The sequence below is a fragment of the Semicossyphus pulcher genome, unplaced genomic scaffold, assembly GCF_022749685.1.
Source record: "Semicossyphus pulcher isolate SPU_LCO1_2020_fin unplaced genomic scaffold, fSemPul1.0.p SCAF_14, whole genome shotgun sequence".
NCBI classification, from domain to species: Eukaryota; Metazoa; Chordata; class Actinopteri; order Labriformes; family Labridae; genus Semicossyphus; species Semicossyphus pulcher.
Genome location: NW_027211648.1, coordinates 17,708,614 through 17,726,617, shown reverse-complemented (window position 1 = coordinate 17,726,617; position 18,004 = coordinate 17,708,614). Strand labels below are relative to the sequence as shown.

At 44.7% G+C, this 18,004-nt stretch overlaps 1 protein-coding gene across 1 annotated transcript in view; it reads left to right on the top strand.

Annotated features, from left to right (window-relative positions):
• LOC138591112 (signal-induced proliferation-associated 1-like protein 1) overlaps positions 1–18,004 on the top strand; it is a 39,259-nt gene that overhangs the window by 6,837 nt on the left and 14,418 nt on the right. The window contains exons 2-5 of the mRNA XM_069661631.1: positions 13,503–15,198; positions 15,284–15,414; positions 16,446–16,634; positions 16,804–16,978. Of these exons, the coding sequence (XP_069517732.1) occupies positions 13,719–15,198; positions 15,284–15,414; positions 16,446–16,634; positions 16,804–16,978 (1,975 nt within the window). The 5' untranslated portion in view covers positions 13,503–13,718. The remainder of the gene's footprint in view (positions 1–13,502; positions 15,199–15,283; positions 15,415–16,445; positions 16,635–16,803; positions 16,979–18,004) is intronic.

Below are 18,004 nucleotides of genomic sequence, written 5' to 3'. Positions count from 1 at the left end.
GTGCACTGGGCTCTGCATTGGACACGTGCCAAAATCAATGGCGAGGAAACAGTTTGTGTGTATAACTTTGCTACGCTGTTGTTGTGGATTTTGTGTCGCCATAAAGCCTCTCTGCATGCAGATCCTTTTCCGACATAACGCTGATCACTGTGGCACACCTGAGCTTTCCGCTGAGTTCTAAGCTGGGGAATTAGGCTGCACTCCAAGCTTTAGGGGACAGCGCAGTCAGCCTGGCTTCTCCAGAGACACGGCAGAGAATCCCCCTGAGGTTTTTCTGCAAGGATAACAAGCCCTGCCTTTGTTGCGTCCCCTTCTTCTCTGCGCTGGTCCTTATGTCAACTCACGCTGAAGCTGTGTTGTCCCCAGCACTGCAGCCCATGGTGTTACCTCGTTAAATTGCTTACATGGCGAGATCCTATTCTTACTTTTCTGCCTCTTTCCTTGCAAATTTAAAAGGGTTAATTATAAAATTGTACGGAACGTTCTGTGCAAAAGGAAGACGATTAATGGCTGGTGGCAGCACCGCAGCTATTTGGCCAACGTGAGGGGATATTAATCACGCTTTCACCTTGACTTTAGCCTTCCAGGATGACTCGCTGTGTTTTCCTTTTGACTGCTGCTCTCTAAGCTAAGGATCCTTTTGTTTCAAATGATGATATTAGTCTGTGGGGAATCCTTGTACAGTTTATATGCATCCCATTATGGCTGCAGCTATTAATCTATGCTGTCAAATTAGCTGATTTGCTTTCCCCTGATTGCTGCAGAGGTGCATTTGTAGGCTAAGCAGCTGATCGATTGATACTTGACTGATGAAAATGAACTCCAGAGGATGTGTGGAGCATCTTATGATAGATTTTGGGGGGTGGGGGTAGGGGAGGGGTTAAATAGCCTGTGGTCAGTGCTGCTGCTGCTGCATGTTTCTCATGTTTGCTCTGCAGGGTCCTACCCCTTCCCAAACTGCCTAATCAAACAGCTGCTCCTACATAACATCACCTCGCCACAACGTGTCCAGACACCACCGCCAAAACGATGAACAAACCAACATGTCATTCCCAAAGTATTTCATTCTTAAAATGCAATTTAAGCAACACAATGAGTTCTTATTGTGGGTTTTATGTTCCCAGAGAGGGATATATTCCTCTGTTGCTGCCGGTGTTTTCATTCTTTTTTCCTCTCAGGCTGCTATCTGATCTGAGCTTCACTTATTGTGTGTGTGTTTTAGCAACAGATGCAGTGTTTTTGTTGTAGCTTGAGCACATAAAGGCTCTGATTGTCTCTGGGAAGCATTCTTATTTCGATGTTTGTGATGAATTAAAATGTGGATTACGTTATTGCGGTAAGGGTGGTCTCATCAGGATTCTTTCTTCGTCGTCCTATGTGATTGGGCTTGTTTGCTACCTGCGTAATCAGGCGGAGGATGTGAGGGGACGGGGCTGTGGGTGACTTCCAAACATCACAGACATCTGTCACGTTGACACCTCTGCTGTGAGAATCCGTCAGGCTGCCGTCGACTGACCTCCCTGCTCACTTGCAGTTGTATACGAAGAGCTTCTGCTGTCACCCTTGCCCTGTCCTCAGCCCAAACCCATACTACTTACACATAGGCATTCAAATATTTTTTTTATTTTATGCAGTTTGAATACAGTTATAAAGATTTTAGAAATTGAACTTGCAAGGTACCAAGCACCCTGACGCAATATGGATGTAAAGCTCACCAACTCAAGGCAATCAAGAGGCTGAGAAGAAGGCAGTCCTCTGCCAAAGCCAATACTCCAGTCTTCATTTTTATACCAATCAACTACTACATATGTCCAGCACCATTACTCAGATAGTCAGTTATAATGCTTGTGCAAGAGTCAAACAGGGTTCAAGCCAAAAAATGTAACACTTCCTCCTTCTGCAAAGTTTCATGTAAACACGAGTTAGTAGTGTTTTTGCAATCCTGCTGACAAACTGCATCAAAAATAGGGCTGCACAAAAAGTTGTTTTATCATGCATGAGAAAATACTGCAAAAGACTGCATGAGACACAATAAGAACAGATTATATGTACATGTGCAATGCATTTAAACTAGCGTTGGGAGATGTAACCTAAAAGTTATATCACTGCAGAGGCACCGACTGGCTCTCCTTCGAGTGACAGAGCGACCAACTCTGGCAGGGAGGGGGTTGTTAGTCAGGTAAGGTGTAGTTTAGTTTGAGAAAGTTGGTGTGGTAGGAAGGTAGGTAAGGGTTAAGCTAGTTTAAAGGGAGTGGGTTAGGTAGGTAGGTAGGTATGTAAGTAAGGGCGTACGTTAGTTAGAAGGGAGTAGGTAGGTAGGTAAGTAAGGGTGTAGGTTAGTTTAAAGGGAATGGGGGTGTTAGGTAGGCACTAATCAAGAGAACTTGCCCTATCAGATGGAGCTTTGAATATATTGGCCAATCAGAAGAGCGCAGGCTGGCTGTCAGTTATCCTCAGATTATCCGGTGTAAATCTGATAGCGACTGCAAGGCTGGCTAGCACCATGAGTGAAGAAGTAGAGAGGAGTGAGGAAAGTGTGGTTGAGAAGGACTTTGTGGTGAAACAGCAGTTCTTGATTTATTTTCTGTTAAACATGTCACACAGTAGAAAGACATTGGAACCGTACGTTATAGCTAATATCCACACTTCAATATTTGATTATTTCTCACACACCATATCGTCACTGCAATACTGAAACATGTTGTTGCACATTGCAGAATGTCCTCATAAGGTGCAGGCCTTACCGTAACATTATTTTCCTGTCGAGGTAATAAAAAGAGTGACCCGTACACATGTTGCCTTAAGGTTGTGCTGCTCTTTTCCCCCCGACATGATCAATGTAGTTTGATCAAATCGAGTCCCCTGAGCTCCAAGCTCTTATTAACACAGCTAATATGTTAGCATTGATTAGTTTGTTTTCCAGAGGGGTGTGTCCACGTGATAAGTATTCCAGTAAAGATCTGTACATGTGTCATGCATGCTTGTTGTCTCTAAGCATGAGGATTTTCAGGAATACTATTGACGGCCTGCATTTTATTTCCACTGTTACTAGCCGTGGGCCACAGTAAGTAAGTAAATGCCTGTATTGGCCCGGGTCCAGCTAGGACTTTCACCGGGCAAGTGACCAATCCTCAGTGATGGGCGCACTCATGCACACTGCGTGGCTCTCTGGCATGCAGAGTGTGTGACCACTGGATGCCCCCAGCCTGAAGCAGCCAGCGGTGCACGCGACACGCTGAAGCACCAGCCTTTCGCACAATCAAATACCATGATCTAATTGACATTTTGATTGATGTCGGATGACCCACTCTGTTTATACACATTCAAAACTTTTTTTCCACAACTCTGCTGCTGGCTGTGATGTGACATTGATCCAGTGGAGCCGTCAAAGTAGATCTGATCATGCTAGATACATGCGATGTGTGAGCAGCGCTGCAGGCTCGCTCTGATGTGTTTTGCCTGTGAGAGAATCTGAGAATGAAGTAATAGCAGGTTTGGAAGTGTTTGCCCCCCCCCCCCAGGCTGAGCCCCATCCCCCGTCTCCTGGCACGTGGAGAGGCTGAATTATAGACGGCAAACACAAACTATTCACTCAGCCCTCCTCTTTGCATCAACACTGTTAATTATGCTGCTGCTACTCTCGCATCCCCTCTATTTTAATCCTCAACTGATGGAAACTGCTCCATCCAAACACACACATAGCGAGGCGTGTGCCAGCCTCATGCTGAGCTGGGAGTATTTGCTTTGAAAGACATCTGCTTTTTAGATATTAAAGGGGCTTATTTACATTTTGTTGGTCGAATGGAGGAAACACTGCCCATATAAACACCTCTCTGCCCTGGCCCACACTTCCCTGTTTAACTAAGCACACTGCTGGGAAATGCTCCCATTGCAATGGGGTTAATCCAAGCGGCTTGCTTGCTGAGCCCAGCAAAGCAAAACTGTGTCAAACCCAAATAATGGCTGCACTTTCACAACAATGTAACTAGTGGAAACATTGCAGTATAATAGCAAGAAACCTACAATAATAAAAAGCTGGAAGCACCTCACAGCCTCATATAGATGTCAGAGGAAACAGTGGGTGAAAGAGACTCTCCAAATCCAAAGCTTTCTCCCTCAGAAGTCACGGCGAAACATTCCCATATAAATCACAAAACTTTCTCATGTGGAGGAAACGCTGCAGCAGGTACGCAGTTTGGCAGCGTGCCTGTGTGGAAATGGAAATGTTGGTGCGTTTTCCGTGTGGAGCCGGATTGAGGTGGGATTTTTATATCAAATTTCTCGATTTTGAGCTCCATTTTTAGTGCTATCAAAGTATGCTTTGTCCTTTTTAGTGAACAGGCGGATGTGTCGGATGTGATGAAACTCCAGGACACTGATTGTTCTGCATTTAGTGACAAATTAGCAACATTTATATACCCTCTGCACTCCCCATAGTATGTGTACTTGTAGTAAATAGTAAATTAATCATTATATGACAATTTCTTTGGCATGTGATTAAATATTATTTGAGGGTTTTCCAAGTTTTGGATGGTTATCGACGGTCACAGTAGCTAAAACGCCAATCATTAATGCAAGTGTTGGAGTGGCAGTTGACAGGTTGACCTTTGGGCTGCATCATCACAACTCATACCACGCGTAAGTTAACCACTCTTACCTTTTATGGAGCTCCATCACTGTAGTGCCGCTGGTACGTTTATGACCAGTCAACCTGCTAATAATCAACCTGTGGCTATTTATAAGACTGCTATGACAAGAGCTGTATCTGTAGCTACATTTCACCATACACAGACCACTTCTAGTAACTATTACTACAAAACTTATGAAGTGTACCAAAACAGAAATAACGTGGCTGTAGTGATGGAATATTTTTTCACCTTTAAAGAAAGATAGAGAACAAAGTTAATGTTTCAGACGGTAAACCACCGACCGACTATAAGGCAACAAGAACATAATCCCTTTAGCACCCAACTATTTGGCACCCAACCAAACAGGAAACGCTGCTGCAGAGTGTCTGACGTCGTGGTGATTGAAACTTTGTTATTCAGCCTTTAATTTAAACATGTCCACCATGTTTACATGAACCCTCTGTACATTTCATTGTTGATTTATATTTAGAGCGATTAGTGAGACAAATTGTGTTTGTTCTGCCGCCGTGACTGGACATAACATAAGTTTAATGTTATTTCCAAGAAAAGGTCACTAAGTTTGAGACAGGTATTACTAAATTAGTCAATCTTTTGGATGATGTCAATAAGAGAAAGTAGCTTGCCTTATTTGAATCAAGCTGTTGTCCCATGAGTTTCCAGAGTTTATTCTTAGCAGCCAAATTGACTGTTGTGTTCTTGTAGGCTCTGTTTTGCTCTGTCATGCATGTGCATGTGTGTGTGTGAGAAAGCCTTTGTCTCTGCGTGTACCTGTCCATGTGGATCAGGAGCTCACTGTCTCTCTAATGGAGTGCTCTGGTTGGAGGCGTCGGGCGGAGAGGACAGGGAGAGGGAAAGTGCAGCCCAGAGCAGACATCAACTTTTTAAGCCTCAGATCCCGACTGCTGCAGTTCAGGAGCCAGGCAGCCACCTCATTATAATTTTTTACATTCCTCTTCTGGCGGCGGCACACTGCTTCCTCCCCATTGCTCTTTATAACCCACCACTTTTAAAAGCTGACAGGCTTAAATCTGAGCTTTCTCAATAAAGACAAGTCATCTATAGCCTCACGTCAAATATGAGACACTAAACCAACTCTGGCTCGGCCTCTGTAGATTAATGTATTTATGGAGCATGAAGCTGTTAAACTTCCGTTCAGACTGTTGGTGATGGAGTTACACACTTTAAATCGACTGAATACAAGCCTGTTTAAGACTGTTAGACTTTTATTTTGACGGGGCAGCTAATAGATTAGCGTATAAGTAGTAACCCGTCTTTAATCTGGACAGGCGGACCACCTACGCTGTAAGCAGTGCAATTAGATTTTTTAAAAAGGTTAATGGCCCTCTTGGAGTCGGACAAAGGCTTTCATTGTAAAAGCCCCTCACCCACTCATATAATGACATCGGAAACAGGAATGGGTTTACCATTGCGAGCTAAAAACTATGTCAAGTGTTTCAAGTGTCTATTTATCCCGCTGTCGCTCCCACGTAAACAGTGAAACCCCAGTGGAGCACTTTAAGAAGGATAAGAAGAGAGAAAGAATCGAGGACACCCTGCTGAAGATATTGGCAACGAATATATACTGGCGCTCCTCCAGAGCTGTCTTCTTGTGTGAGTCTGTGAGTAAAATTCACTTTGCCAGGAGTTAGCTCTGCCCATTTACTTACTGAACTGTGCTGCAGTGATAGCGTGGGGCCCAGCGCTAGGGCAGCACATCACAGGAACAATGGTGATGATGATGAAAGTCGATGCACCACCACCGGTTTTTTAAAGCGCCCCGACTACACGTGATGTTTGCATGTGATGTGTGATCAATTTGTCGGTTCAGTTCTCGTGTTTTGATGGTTTTCAACTTCATGTAATGCTTTGATTTCTTAGATCAAAGCTCGATCGAAGACAGGCCTGTCGTTTTAAAGTCATGGCAGGCTGTAAAGTGTTTATAACAGACTATCACTTGGACAGTCAGTGTTTTACTGCTCGCAGAGTTTGCCTGAACATGCCCAGCCTCTTACCCCCCCCCTCCTCACAAACACGTTCACCACTTCCTCCGCTCAAATTGGTGGAATTCCAGGATCTTGCCTCGCGGTTGGGTGACGCGAGTATCGTTTGTCTGCCAGCAGGCCTGCCTGTTTTCCTCCAAAGGTGTCGGGTTCTCAGGTTTGCTCAATCAGACGGGCAGGTTTGTGCCTGGTCGTCAGCCAGATGCACACGCAAGAGGAGACAGAAGAGAGTAAAAAAAGAGCAAAGCAGATGGAGACAGGGGAGTGGTAGAGAGGTTCTGCTACTTCCTGCGCATCTGTGTGCCTAAGGGCAGTTGTGGTGAGCCTACACTTCAGTGGATGTGAAGAGACCCCAGTTAACCCCTCACTCCTCAGTATGATGGTGTGTGGGAGTCAGAGGAGGTATTGTTACTGCAGATTTTTTCTGTCTGAGTCTGTGGGAAAGCTTACTCACCGTGGAAGAGAGGAGGTTTCTGCAGCCTGGCAGCAGTCTGTAGTTTCTGCTTTGATTATTATTTACACAAACTTGTAGAAACTAAACAAGGATTTTTTCCCATGTTACTCCTCAAAATCTCAGTCATCTGTTGGTTTATATGTTTCACACCAGAGTCATTGGATTACAAGTAGAGCGTGCTCATACCAGAGTTGGAAGATGCCTCCGATACAGCCTAATATGCGGGATGTGGTAGCAAGTTCAGCAGTCTGTACTGACCGAATCCGGTAATTTAGGTAGGTTATTTATCATATAATGATAGCAAACAACAACAATGTGGTGCCAGCAGAGAATGGAATCTTTTTTGAGGGAACTGAATAAAGTAGTTTTTACGATAAAATTCAGCATATCTGCAAAGCTTTGGTGGAAACAAGGGCTGCAACTGAGCTGTCGCTAACGTTAGCTCAGCTTGTTTTAAGGTTAGGATTCTTTCAGCGTTTAATCATGCAAGATGTTTTATAAAACAGTTGAAATATCTGTACATGTTGTCTGCTCTTAAAACAAACCCAGTGAATGTAATCTGGAAAAACACCGAATAAAGTTGTTTTCACAAGTTTGAAGAGCTGAGCTGTCGCTAACGTTAGCGCAGCTTGTTTTTATATTCTCTGTATGCTTTGAGGTTAGGATTCTTTCAGTGTTCATCATTTAAGAGGTTTTTAAAAGGAGCTGAATTATCCGCATAGGTCTTCTCCTCTTTAAAACAAACAGACCCGAATTTTATCTGTGAAAACACTGAATAAAGAAGTTTTCACTAGTTTGAAGGGCTGCATGCTAAGCTGTTGCTAACGTTAGCGCAGCTAGTTTTTAGGTAAGAATTCTTTCAGCGTTTTATCATACAAGAGGTTATAAAAAAAGAGCCGACTTATCTGTACAGGTCTTCTCCTCTTTAAAACAAACCCAGTGAATGTAATCTGTAAAAACACTGAATGAAGAAGTTTTCACTTGTTTAAAGGGCTGCACTCTGAGCTGTTGCTAACGTTAGCGCAGCTTGTTTTTAGGGTGTCTGCTTGCTTTGAGGTTAGGTTTCTTAAAGTATTCATCATTCAAGAGGTTTTTAAAAAGAGTTGAATTATCCGTATGTCTTCTCGTCTTCAGAACCAGTGATTTTAATCCTTAAACACACTAAATAATGTAGTTACATGTTAAAAATCAATACTATTCAGCGACCAAAGATGAAAGATGTGTTAAAAATGGACTTGTTATTTATCTTCTAGATGTATTTTTATGGTCTTTTTGTGCAGCAATGACTGACTGTCAACTAGTTATTAATATAAAGTTCTATGGCATCCTTATTTGTATGTAATGTTTACTAAGGGTTTAATCTGAGCAACTATGCCGGCAATTATGTAACATTGATACTGGGTTAGTAGAGTGATGTTTTATTTGAGTATCACTCCAGTATGAGATAGGTACAGTAATTGATAAATGAGAAAGAATCAGAAAGTTAAAGTGGTATCGTAACATCTGTAATTTCAGAAGAGCTAAACGATCGCGCTCGGGTTCTCATTCTTTGTGAGCCTTCTTGTTGTCTTCCCGTCCATTCTCCTGCAGTCCCGTGCTCATCACAAACGTATCCTTCTGCTTCTTTGATGCTTCTGTTTCATTTGTTTCCAAATTCTGCTTCCGTGTTTTCTTCATCTCTAACTCTTCAGTTCCACTTGCATCTAATTTATTTGGTTTTTCCTGGCAGGCCTCACACACACAGCTATAGTGAGGTTCCCGTGCCAGGCAATTTTCAAAGACTTCACTATGTTGGAATGAGGCCCCAGTGTTGCCCAAGCCAGGACAGAGGGACCTTTGTGCGTGCTTCCCAACAGCTCAGGCAGCCCTTAGAGCCGGGAAAGATTAGGAGACCGGGAGAGCCAGTGGCCTAAATGGTAGGGTGCCTGTTTGAAAGCCAATGGTGTCGGCCAAACAGCTCCTTAGCCCCATTGAAGCACGCAGTAATTACAAGCTTGTAGGGCAATCCTCTGGCTCTTTTGTCTACGCTTTGGAGACACTTGCCTGGTTCACTGGGAAACTTCATTACCTCTCTGTTTGGAGTCTCAGGACGAAGAGTCTTTAACTTAACCATGCTGTCTTTTCTCACTGACAGCTAGCCAAGCCAGCTCTGCAACAGTGAGCGCCCTTCAGGAGAGTAGACCCCGACTTTCATAACGTCTGGCACCCCAGACTGTGAGCCTGATGACTCAGGTCTTGTTCTTGTCAGATTTGTACGAGTCAGACCCTTGGTTCATGTTTCTGATTCATCATATAACAGTATTCATCTGTTCTGCTGACTGACTGCTGTCTGTCTGTCCAACTTTAACTCCATGTAGTGTGTGTGTGTTTTGTCACAAGATCCTGGAGAGACTGCTGTCTGAGTCACCTGCAACACATGCAGGCTGAGTCCTCTATCAGAGCGCAGGTCTCTGTGTCTAGACTCGTTCCTACAACTGAGATAACAAATTGTAGCACCTCAGAGGTGGGCTATGGCATCACCAGCACTTCGTTGCATAAGTGTCATGGCTTTGCTTTTCTCTCAACGGGCCTGGAGGACCATCTGGAGGGTCGGAGCCACAATTACAGGAACTTAACCCCATTAAGTGAACAGGCTCACGCTGTCAGGACTTGGGAAGAATTTGCTCGGTATAATGGCAACATGGCTTGAAATAAGTTTATTATTCTGTGGGTGTTTTATTTTTATTTTTGTGTGGGTCTTTTATTTAGTTCAGATTGCTCTCTCAGCCTCTATGCCACACTCTTCTTTTAATCTGAAAGGCCCTCAAAGCATCTCGTCTTTCTCTGTCCATCAGTGGGAGATTAAAAGGCCTGTTTTCTGGGACGTGTGTGTGCGTGTGCGTGTGTTGTGTGTATTGCTCCTATTCTCCTGTGTGTCCCTGTGGACTCTTAGCAGCGTGAGGGAATGAGGCCCGGCCCTCTGGGGCTAGACCTGCAGTTTAACTCGCATTCCCTGACTATTCTCTCTCTTATTCATGTCAGAGAAATAAGGGTGTTAGTAGGACATGAATTAGCTTTTTTTAATTACTTAATGAGATTTTATTAATCTGCTCTAGACACTTACTCTAAGCCCGTGCCCTGAAGAATAGATGCCCATTCATGAGAGGAGTGTGTAGATGGGAACCCTCATTACGTGAGAGATAAAAGATCACAGTGGTGATATTTTCTTTTATCTTATTTAAAAGTATTTCAGCTGAAGCACTTTGTGTCATGCAACCATGAAGCTTTGAAATGCTGGTTTTGAATCTGCCCTGTTCATTTCATTTGCGCAGGGCTCTTAATCAGACTCTTGTTCGGACACCAGGCTAGGGCTGTGACGGTAACCGCATGACTGTGACGCCAACCATGGGGTGGACCAAGTGACAGTCATCACCACTTTTTTATTTTTAAATATTAGACCCAGTGATGCTGCTAGGTAAGCGTCCAGTGTCTCTGGCACATTAAAATCTAAAGGGACACAGTAAACTCACTATCCATAGATCCCAGGGAAGCACCTCATCTTTACCATACAGAACGATTCATTGTGAACAACAAAGTCGTTTTAAAATCACAGTAATCAGCAAAAGAAACTTTGCTGTCACAGCACCACTGTTTCAACCCTCTGCGCATCTATTGGGCACGAGCCCGAGTGCAGTCTCGCAACATGCTAGTTGTGCCGATAACAACTAGCCCGTCACCATGGATTTCATTTAAAGGTATAACAACTATACCTTTCCTTGCATTTTGTCAACAACACATTCAAACTGGGCCCCTCCTCCTGGGCTCTTCGTCACCAGAAGCTCACTCTCTCGTGCGAGAACATGCCCCCCCTCCAAGCTAGCAAACCTACAGCATCACGGTTACCTTTGCGCTAGCATGCTAAACGCCGGTTAGCTTGTCCTACCCGGTTTGAGGCAGCTAACTGTCCAACAGAAAGAAGGCCAGCTCTGCATCGCTCTTTGGCCATGTTCGCCGGTCTGAATTGGGCCCAGTTGCTAATTTGAACCACTCCCACGCTCACATATACGCTGTGATTGGCTCAGGGAACCACAACAGCGCCCCTCCTGAAAACGTCCCCAAGAGATGCAGAGGGAAGGCTCTCACAAGGGTCTGCACACACACTCACCAACACACACGTATAGAGGCCCATAAGTAACAATTATATTTGTAAAAGTCTATATTTTAATTTTCTAGGAAAGTCCTACTTATTATACATTTTAAACAATGAAGGATACAAACTTAGTAGTGATAACAAACTCGCGTTTCCACCACTCGTGCTGTGTTCACTTATGTCGATGATGTATTACTGTCAGGGGGACGCGCTGTAGTGAAAAAAAAACATACTCGAGCAACGGGCTGAGGCTGAGCGGGCATTAGTGTTTCAACGCGGGTAGAAAAATTCAGTACGGTCACAGCCCTACACCAGGCCCCAAGAGCTTTATCATGAATTTCTACTTTAAGCATCCTGGTAACTCCTCCTTCATGCTTGTGGTTGAAAATGTAAAAAGAAGCATAACTTTAATAGAAAACAAAAACAGCTTGACACAGTTTTGGACTACAGCAGGAATGATATCTGTTAGTCTTAATTTAAGAGCCTTTGCCGCCTTCTTTTGCTCCATATTGGTCGAGCAGACGCTGTATAATATTCCGAGCTTTGGAGGTTTGCTCTGAGAAAACATAACATTTTCTATGTTTTGAAGAAAGGCTGACCGTGGATCCTTCGCCTCAGGCTGTCTGAGAACTGAACCATCTCCAGAGCCTTGAGATTTTACTCTTTTCGATGTTGATATTATAAAAACAACTGCATCGTCCAGAGAGCATTTGACCCAACACTCAGTTGACTTTGCCACTGTGGTAAAGCTTTAGGTCAACAAATACACACCTTTTTATGACTGTTATTATTAAAGCAAAGGTTATTGTCTTCTGTATCATAAGGAAGTGTCTTAGTTAGCTCAGAGTTCGCCCTGATGCTAGGAAGAAGTGTGAAGGTGGCTGTGCTGTAGGCCCGTCACAGTGCACTGATTGCTAGCGGCTAATGTGATCACAGCCACAGCCAGGCAGAGCTGACGGAGAGCGGAGCCTTAATCTCCTCCAGTGTCTCACTGCCAAATTGGCTCGATTTGTCAGGCAGAGGATCATCACTCACTTCTCAGATGACTTTCAAAGGGCCTCTTTGCTTTTTGATGTGCAGCTTGGGATATTGGTTAGAGAAAACTGCAACTCTGCATAACAATTCAATAATGTAGGCTGCTGAAGGAGCGCACAAAGAGACGAGTCACAAGCCAACAGTCAGTGACATAGGGGCGGTTTTGGTGGACCCATTTTTCTCTCATGTCTATGTAATGTTGGTTGTGACCTGGTTAAGTCCTGAATAGGTTTATCAAAGTCATCTTTACGACTCCCATTGGATTAATTAACTGATCAGGGAAAAGGCCTCGTTTTGCTCAGACAATTCAAGAAAATAAACGACACATTGTTAAACTCGTGCAGAATTTGGCTGAGCTTTCATGTTTCCTCCTCTATGCTAATTCTGAAATTGGTTTAAAAAATAGGCCCCCTTATCTGAAATTAAACATGTCAGTGACTTTTCATTTACTCGTAAAAAGCCACCACGGGAAAAAGAAAAACATCCACATGTTCTGCAGCAGGTTTGTGGTTTTCAAGTCCTCAACTTTGTTCATAGCATACATGAAAGATACGCTGTTGTATGAATTCTTCACGAGCATTCAGCGTGAAGAATTTTTCTTATCTTAGAGCGACATTATGGAACTATTTCAGCTTAAGAGTCATTTTGATGGTACACTGACTTGTAATAGAGAGAATCGTGGCACGTTCATTCCACCTCCGCGCTTGAATGCCTGTTCTTGCGTTTTGTAATTTGGTTGGAACGACTAAGATCTCTGGCAGAGTGCCCTGAAGGCAAACACCTTCTGTTACGGGTGTAAGATTGGTCGTTACAATATGGACATCATGGCAAAGGTAAGGGGACCGAACAGGACATCGTCAGTAAAGAGAATAAGAGAGAGTGACGTAGAGGAAATCTCGGACGGGTTGATACCTGTTGGAAAGAGAGTAAATTGTAGTTCAAAACCGTATGCGAGCCAAATCTAAAAAAAACCCAATTCTTGCAGTGTTGCTTGCAAGAGGTGAGATTGTAATTATTTTTGTGCTCTCTCCCATGTCAGGGAGAGTGTAACAGTGCTTCGAAGCCAATCAAGTGTAAAGTCATCTGGTTTGCAAACGCTAAGGATCTTATTTCAGCAGCTTATTAATTTAAGACCTGCTACCCAGCTTCTTTTATTTCAGGTCTTCAGGAAACAAATGTGTCGGGGATGATCTGCTCCAACTGTATGTGCTAACAGATTTTTTTTTTCTTTTCAGGATTGTATGTCGGGAGTAAAATAAACGCCAAGGGGCAGTGTCAACACATTTGAGGAAGCAGATTGAGTGCTGAAGAAATTGGCCCCTTTCCGTTTTCCCACCTCTTCACTTGTTGATCCAGACAATCAAGCTGCTCATGAAGTCAGGGAGCACCATCCCATCCCAGAGGCAGCCATGTCTCCCTACTAAGTGCCTTTAGCCTTTGGCACTGGTGTCATGACCAGCCTGAGGCACCCACCTATGGAGCGCAGCGTTGGGGGTACCATCCCCCCCACTGATGAGTTTTACACCCGCCACCTCCGGATGGTAAATGGAGGTGTTATGCCAACACGCACAGACAATATCCATGCCACTGTGAGCACAGGAGTGCCTAAAATGGGCGTCCGGGCTCGGGTGGCTGATTGGCCCCCGAGGAAAGACATGACAGGGGCTGTGTGGCAATCAGCTGCAGAGCCTGAGAACTCTGGTGTGCCCTCTGCTGGAAAAAGTCACGTTAAGTTAGGCTCCATAATGAGCCCTCAGGACTCGTCAATGCTGCGTAACATCCACAATACTCTGAAGAATCGAACCCAGACCCAGGCAAACAACTACAGCCTTGACACCCGTTACCTAGCCCCAGACTACCGAGGTCCCGCACATAGAAACCCACGACAGAGGCGCATCCGTCAGCGCAGCAATAGTGACATGACCATCAGTGAGATGGAAGCCAGCGGAGACAGCGGAGAGGACTGGGGCTCACCATCCGGAGCCAAATGGTCTCCTCTTCATCGCGAGTACGGTAGCACCTCCTCAATAGATCAGCACGGAGCATCTGGAGAGAGCTTCTTTGAAATGCTTAAGGGCTATCAAGGGGACAAAGTGGACCAACGTAGCCCTGCTCCTGCCAAACTAGAGGACATGCTGAATGTCGGGCCCCAGCAGACTGTTATTGATCTTCAGGAGGACGTCTTAGATGGCCAGGCTTCAAAAGGTAAAGACAGGGATAAGCCTCCGAAGAGACGGACTAAATCCGAGACTGGGGGCGAGTCTATATTCCGTAAACTTCGGAGCGTGCGGGGTGAGTCCGACTCCCCCAGGGCCGGGTCTGACGCAGAGGACAGCCGGACAGACGACATGGGCCCCCCTCTTAAACCCTGGGTGTGTCAGAAAGGCTTCGCCCACTACGACGTTCAGAGCACGCTGTTTGACCTCAATGAAGTAATTCAGTTGCGACAGACTGCAGGAAAGAGGAAAAACACCACCACAGGGGCATCTGCCGCTGCTGTAGCCTCTACTACATCCACGCTCTCGTCCACACACAGCCTGCCTTACAGCTCCCCGAGCGGCAGCCAGGAGGAGCTCAGTTCCAGGGACAGTCCGGGTCTGGACGCGGGGGAAGAACAGAGCAACGAAATGCTGCTAAGCTGCCCCTGCTTCCGCAACGAGATCGGTGCTGATTGGATTGGCAGGCACAGGTTGGGAGCGGGGTATAATGGGCTCCTTGGTGGTGGAGCTGGTAACAGTGGCTCAGGGACCCTGATTGGGGAAGGAAACATGTATGAAACGTCTGTGAGTACACACTGCACCAATGCTGGAGTTGCCGTGTTAGAGGGACCAAAGGAAGGGCCCAGCATGCTGAGTGAAAAGGGTAAACAGTACATTGTGGAGCATGTGGACCTGGGAGCCTACTACTACAGGAAGTTCTTCTATCTGAGGGGTAAGATTCATTTAACTGCTTTCATTATATATACTCATATTTTATCAAAGTATGTTGTTTGACGCAGCCACTTCCTCCTCCTCAGAGCACTGGAACTACTTTGGGATGGACGAGGCGCTGGGTCCGGTGGCTGTGAGCTTGCGCAGGGAGAAGCTGGAGGAGGAGAAGGAGCACGGCCAGCAGTATAACTACCGCCTCATCTTCAGAACCAGCGAGGTCAGCTATAGAGTCCTATCCATCCTACACCCAAACCTCAATCTCAGCACGCCAACACATCAATCCTTCCTGCAATGGAGTTAATCTGCCCACAGCATTTAAACATGCACTCCATTTTTAACTCCAACATTCACAAGTTTGGGAACGTTAAGGAACCTAGTACGTACTAGGAAGTCCAGCTCAGGTAAAAAGAGCCTCAGTTCTTCTATGGTATTATACAAAAAGCCCTGAAGCTCTTCAGCTGTCTGCAGATATTAGCAGTGTGTGAAGAAACTTCAGAAAGTGCTCTCATCTTCCAGCCTCCGAGGCCTGTCAGTGCCCAACAACCTCAAACCACCGAGTGGAGAGCTTTGCCTCTGTGTCTCAGTAAAAATAGACTGTCATATTTAGTTGCAATGTTGGCCCCCAGTCTTTCTGTGTTTGGTTTGGGATTTGAGGTTTTCAATTTAGGGTTATGGGCTGTATTACACGGACGCACATTCCCAGACGGAGGGCAAAGAAACCCGCCTTGAGGCTGTTTGTTGTGGACTCAAGACGGACAGGTGCATGTGATTAAATCCCTGCGCTTGAGACTGCAGTGCTACAGGACCCTCGCTCTCGCTCATATCTTCCAAACATGGGAAACACAGGTCCATTGTAAACACAGGCCCTGCAAAGCCTCAAGCTTGCAGGAGAGAAAGTCTCGGCCCGTTCCAGATGCTTATGATAGCCCAGAGATTGAGTTCACTCCCCGAGCTCAGGACAATGCAGACGTTGTGTACACAGGCTGCTTGGACGAGCCCTCCCACCTCTTATTCCTCAGTTGTACTTTTATTCAGCCACAGCCTTTAGTCATACTTGTCTTTTTGTTTTCTCTCAGCTCCTTTAACGGTACAGTAATATGATGGTAATACTGCGTCTTGTGTCTGGGCAGGCAAGTTTTGCTATCAGTGTGTTCAATCTCCACGAAAAGTTCAAAGCACAGCGAGGATTCCTGAGATACTTTCTTTCTTTGTCTTCTCACACTCCTCTCTGTAATCTCTGTCCCTCAGCTGACAACTCTGCGGGGCTCTATCCTCGAGGATGTAGTGCCTTCCACCTCTAAGCACGGCACCACCCGCGGGCTGCCCATTAAAGAGGTGCTGGAGTACCTTCTCCCAGAGCTGGATCTTTCCTGCCTCCGACTGGCCCTCAACACACCCAAAGTCACCGAGCAGCTGATGAAACTGGATGAACAAGGGGTAGGAGGATAAACCAATTGTTATTTTACAGAATCTGGACATTTTGCAGAAACTGCTTGTTAAATTTCCCAAGAAAGGAGTTTGTGTTTTCTGAGTTGTTATTTTGTTCTCTGTCCTGACATGAACTTTTAAAATAAATATCGTGTTTGCTTCTCCCCTCGTTCCCCAGCTGAGCTTTCAGGTGAAAGTGGGAGTGATGTACTGCCGAGCGGGTCAGAGCACTGAGGAGGAGATGTACAACAACGAGACGGCCGGTCCCGCCCTGGAGGAGTTCCTCCAACTGTTGGGAGAGAAAGTTCGCCTCAAGGGCTTCACCAAGTACAGAGCCCAGCTGGACACCAAAAGTAACAACTCCCAAACACACCTCTAAATCATATGCACACATTTTTTTGCCTTTAAACTTAATGATCTGGGTAGGGATGCATCTTTAAAGTAGTCTTTTGCTGCCTAGCTCATGACCTCAACTTCTTATCACTATCACTTCTGTTGTTAGTTAGTTTCACTTTAGTTTCAGCAATAAAACAAAGGTAAGCTATTTCATATTGAACAATTTTTGTGTGTACTTTGCCCCCTTATTACGCCTTTGGTTAATTATTTCCTTTTGATTTACCTCGTTTTCTCCCGCTAGCTTTCTTTTAGTGACACTTTCACTTTATTTAGTTTTTCTTATGATCTCTCTCTTCTAGCTAGTCCTGTTTTTTTCTAGTCTCCTGTACAGTAGTCCCTCAGTAGGGATTGGTCATGAATTTTGAATATTCAAATAGTCATTCATTTATTTAAAAAAAAAATCAATCATGCGACTATTATCTTATCTTGAAAATATATTTTGTTTTTACCGGCGCCTGGTTGTAATGCGGTACTACCGCCAGACGTTGGCTGTAGCGCATCTGAACGCTGTTTGCTAACTGCCATTAAATAACAAAAGAAGAAGAAAGCATTAGCGCCAGGTGCTGGTGAAACGAGACTTCTGTGTGGAACTCGTCGAAGAAATAAACAAAAATGAGGTAAACTTTGAAAGGTAAAACTAGCATATCATAAATCTACAACAACCATGCACAGTATGACAGGACGAGAATAGTGTTATAATAGTATATATGCTTTTCTATCCCTATCCCTCAGTAATAATAAGTGCGTAGATGCTATTTTAACTGACTTTACTGAAATACAGATTATTAGTTTATAATGCTTCATGGCCTTGTTTTTTGAAAAACAAACTATTTTAACACAAAGAGCTCCACTAAAGAGGGTGACACTTGACTGAAACAGATGACAGTCATCTCATCCAGGCTGACACTGATCCACAATTCACTATTGTCTAGCTGTTTGGGCTACAGTGAAATTGCACCCTGTCTTTCATAGAAAACACTGCA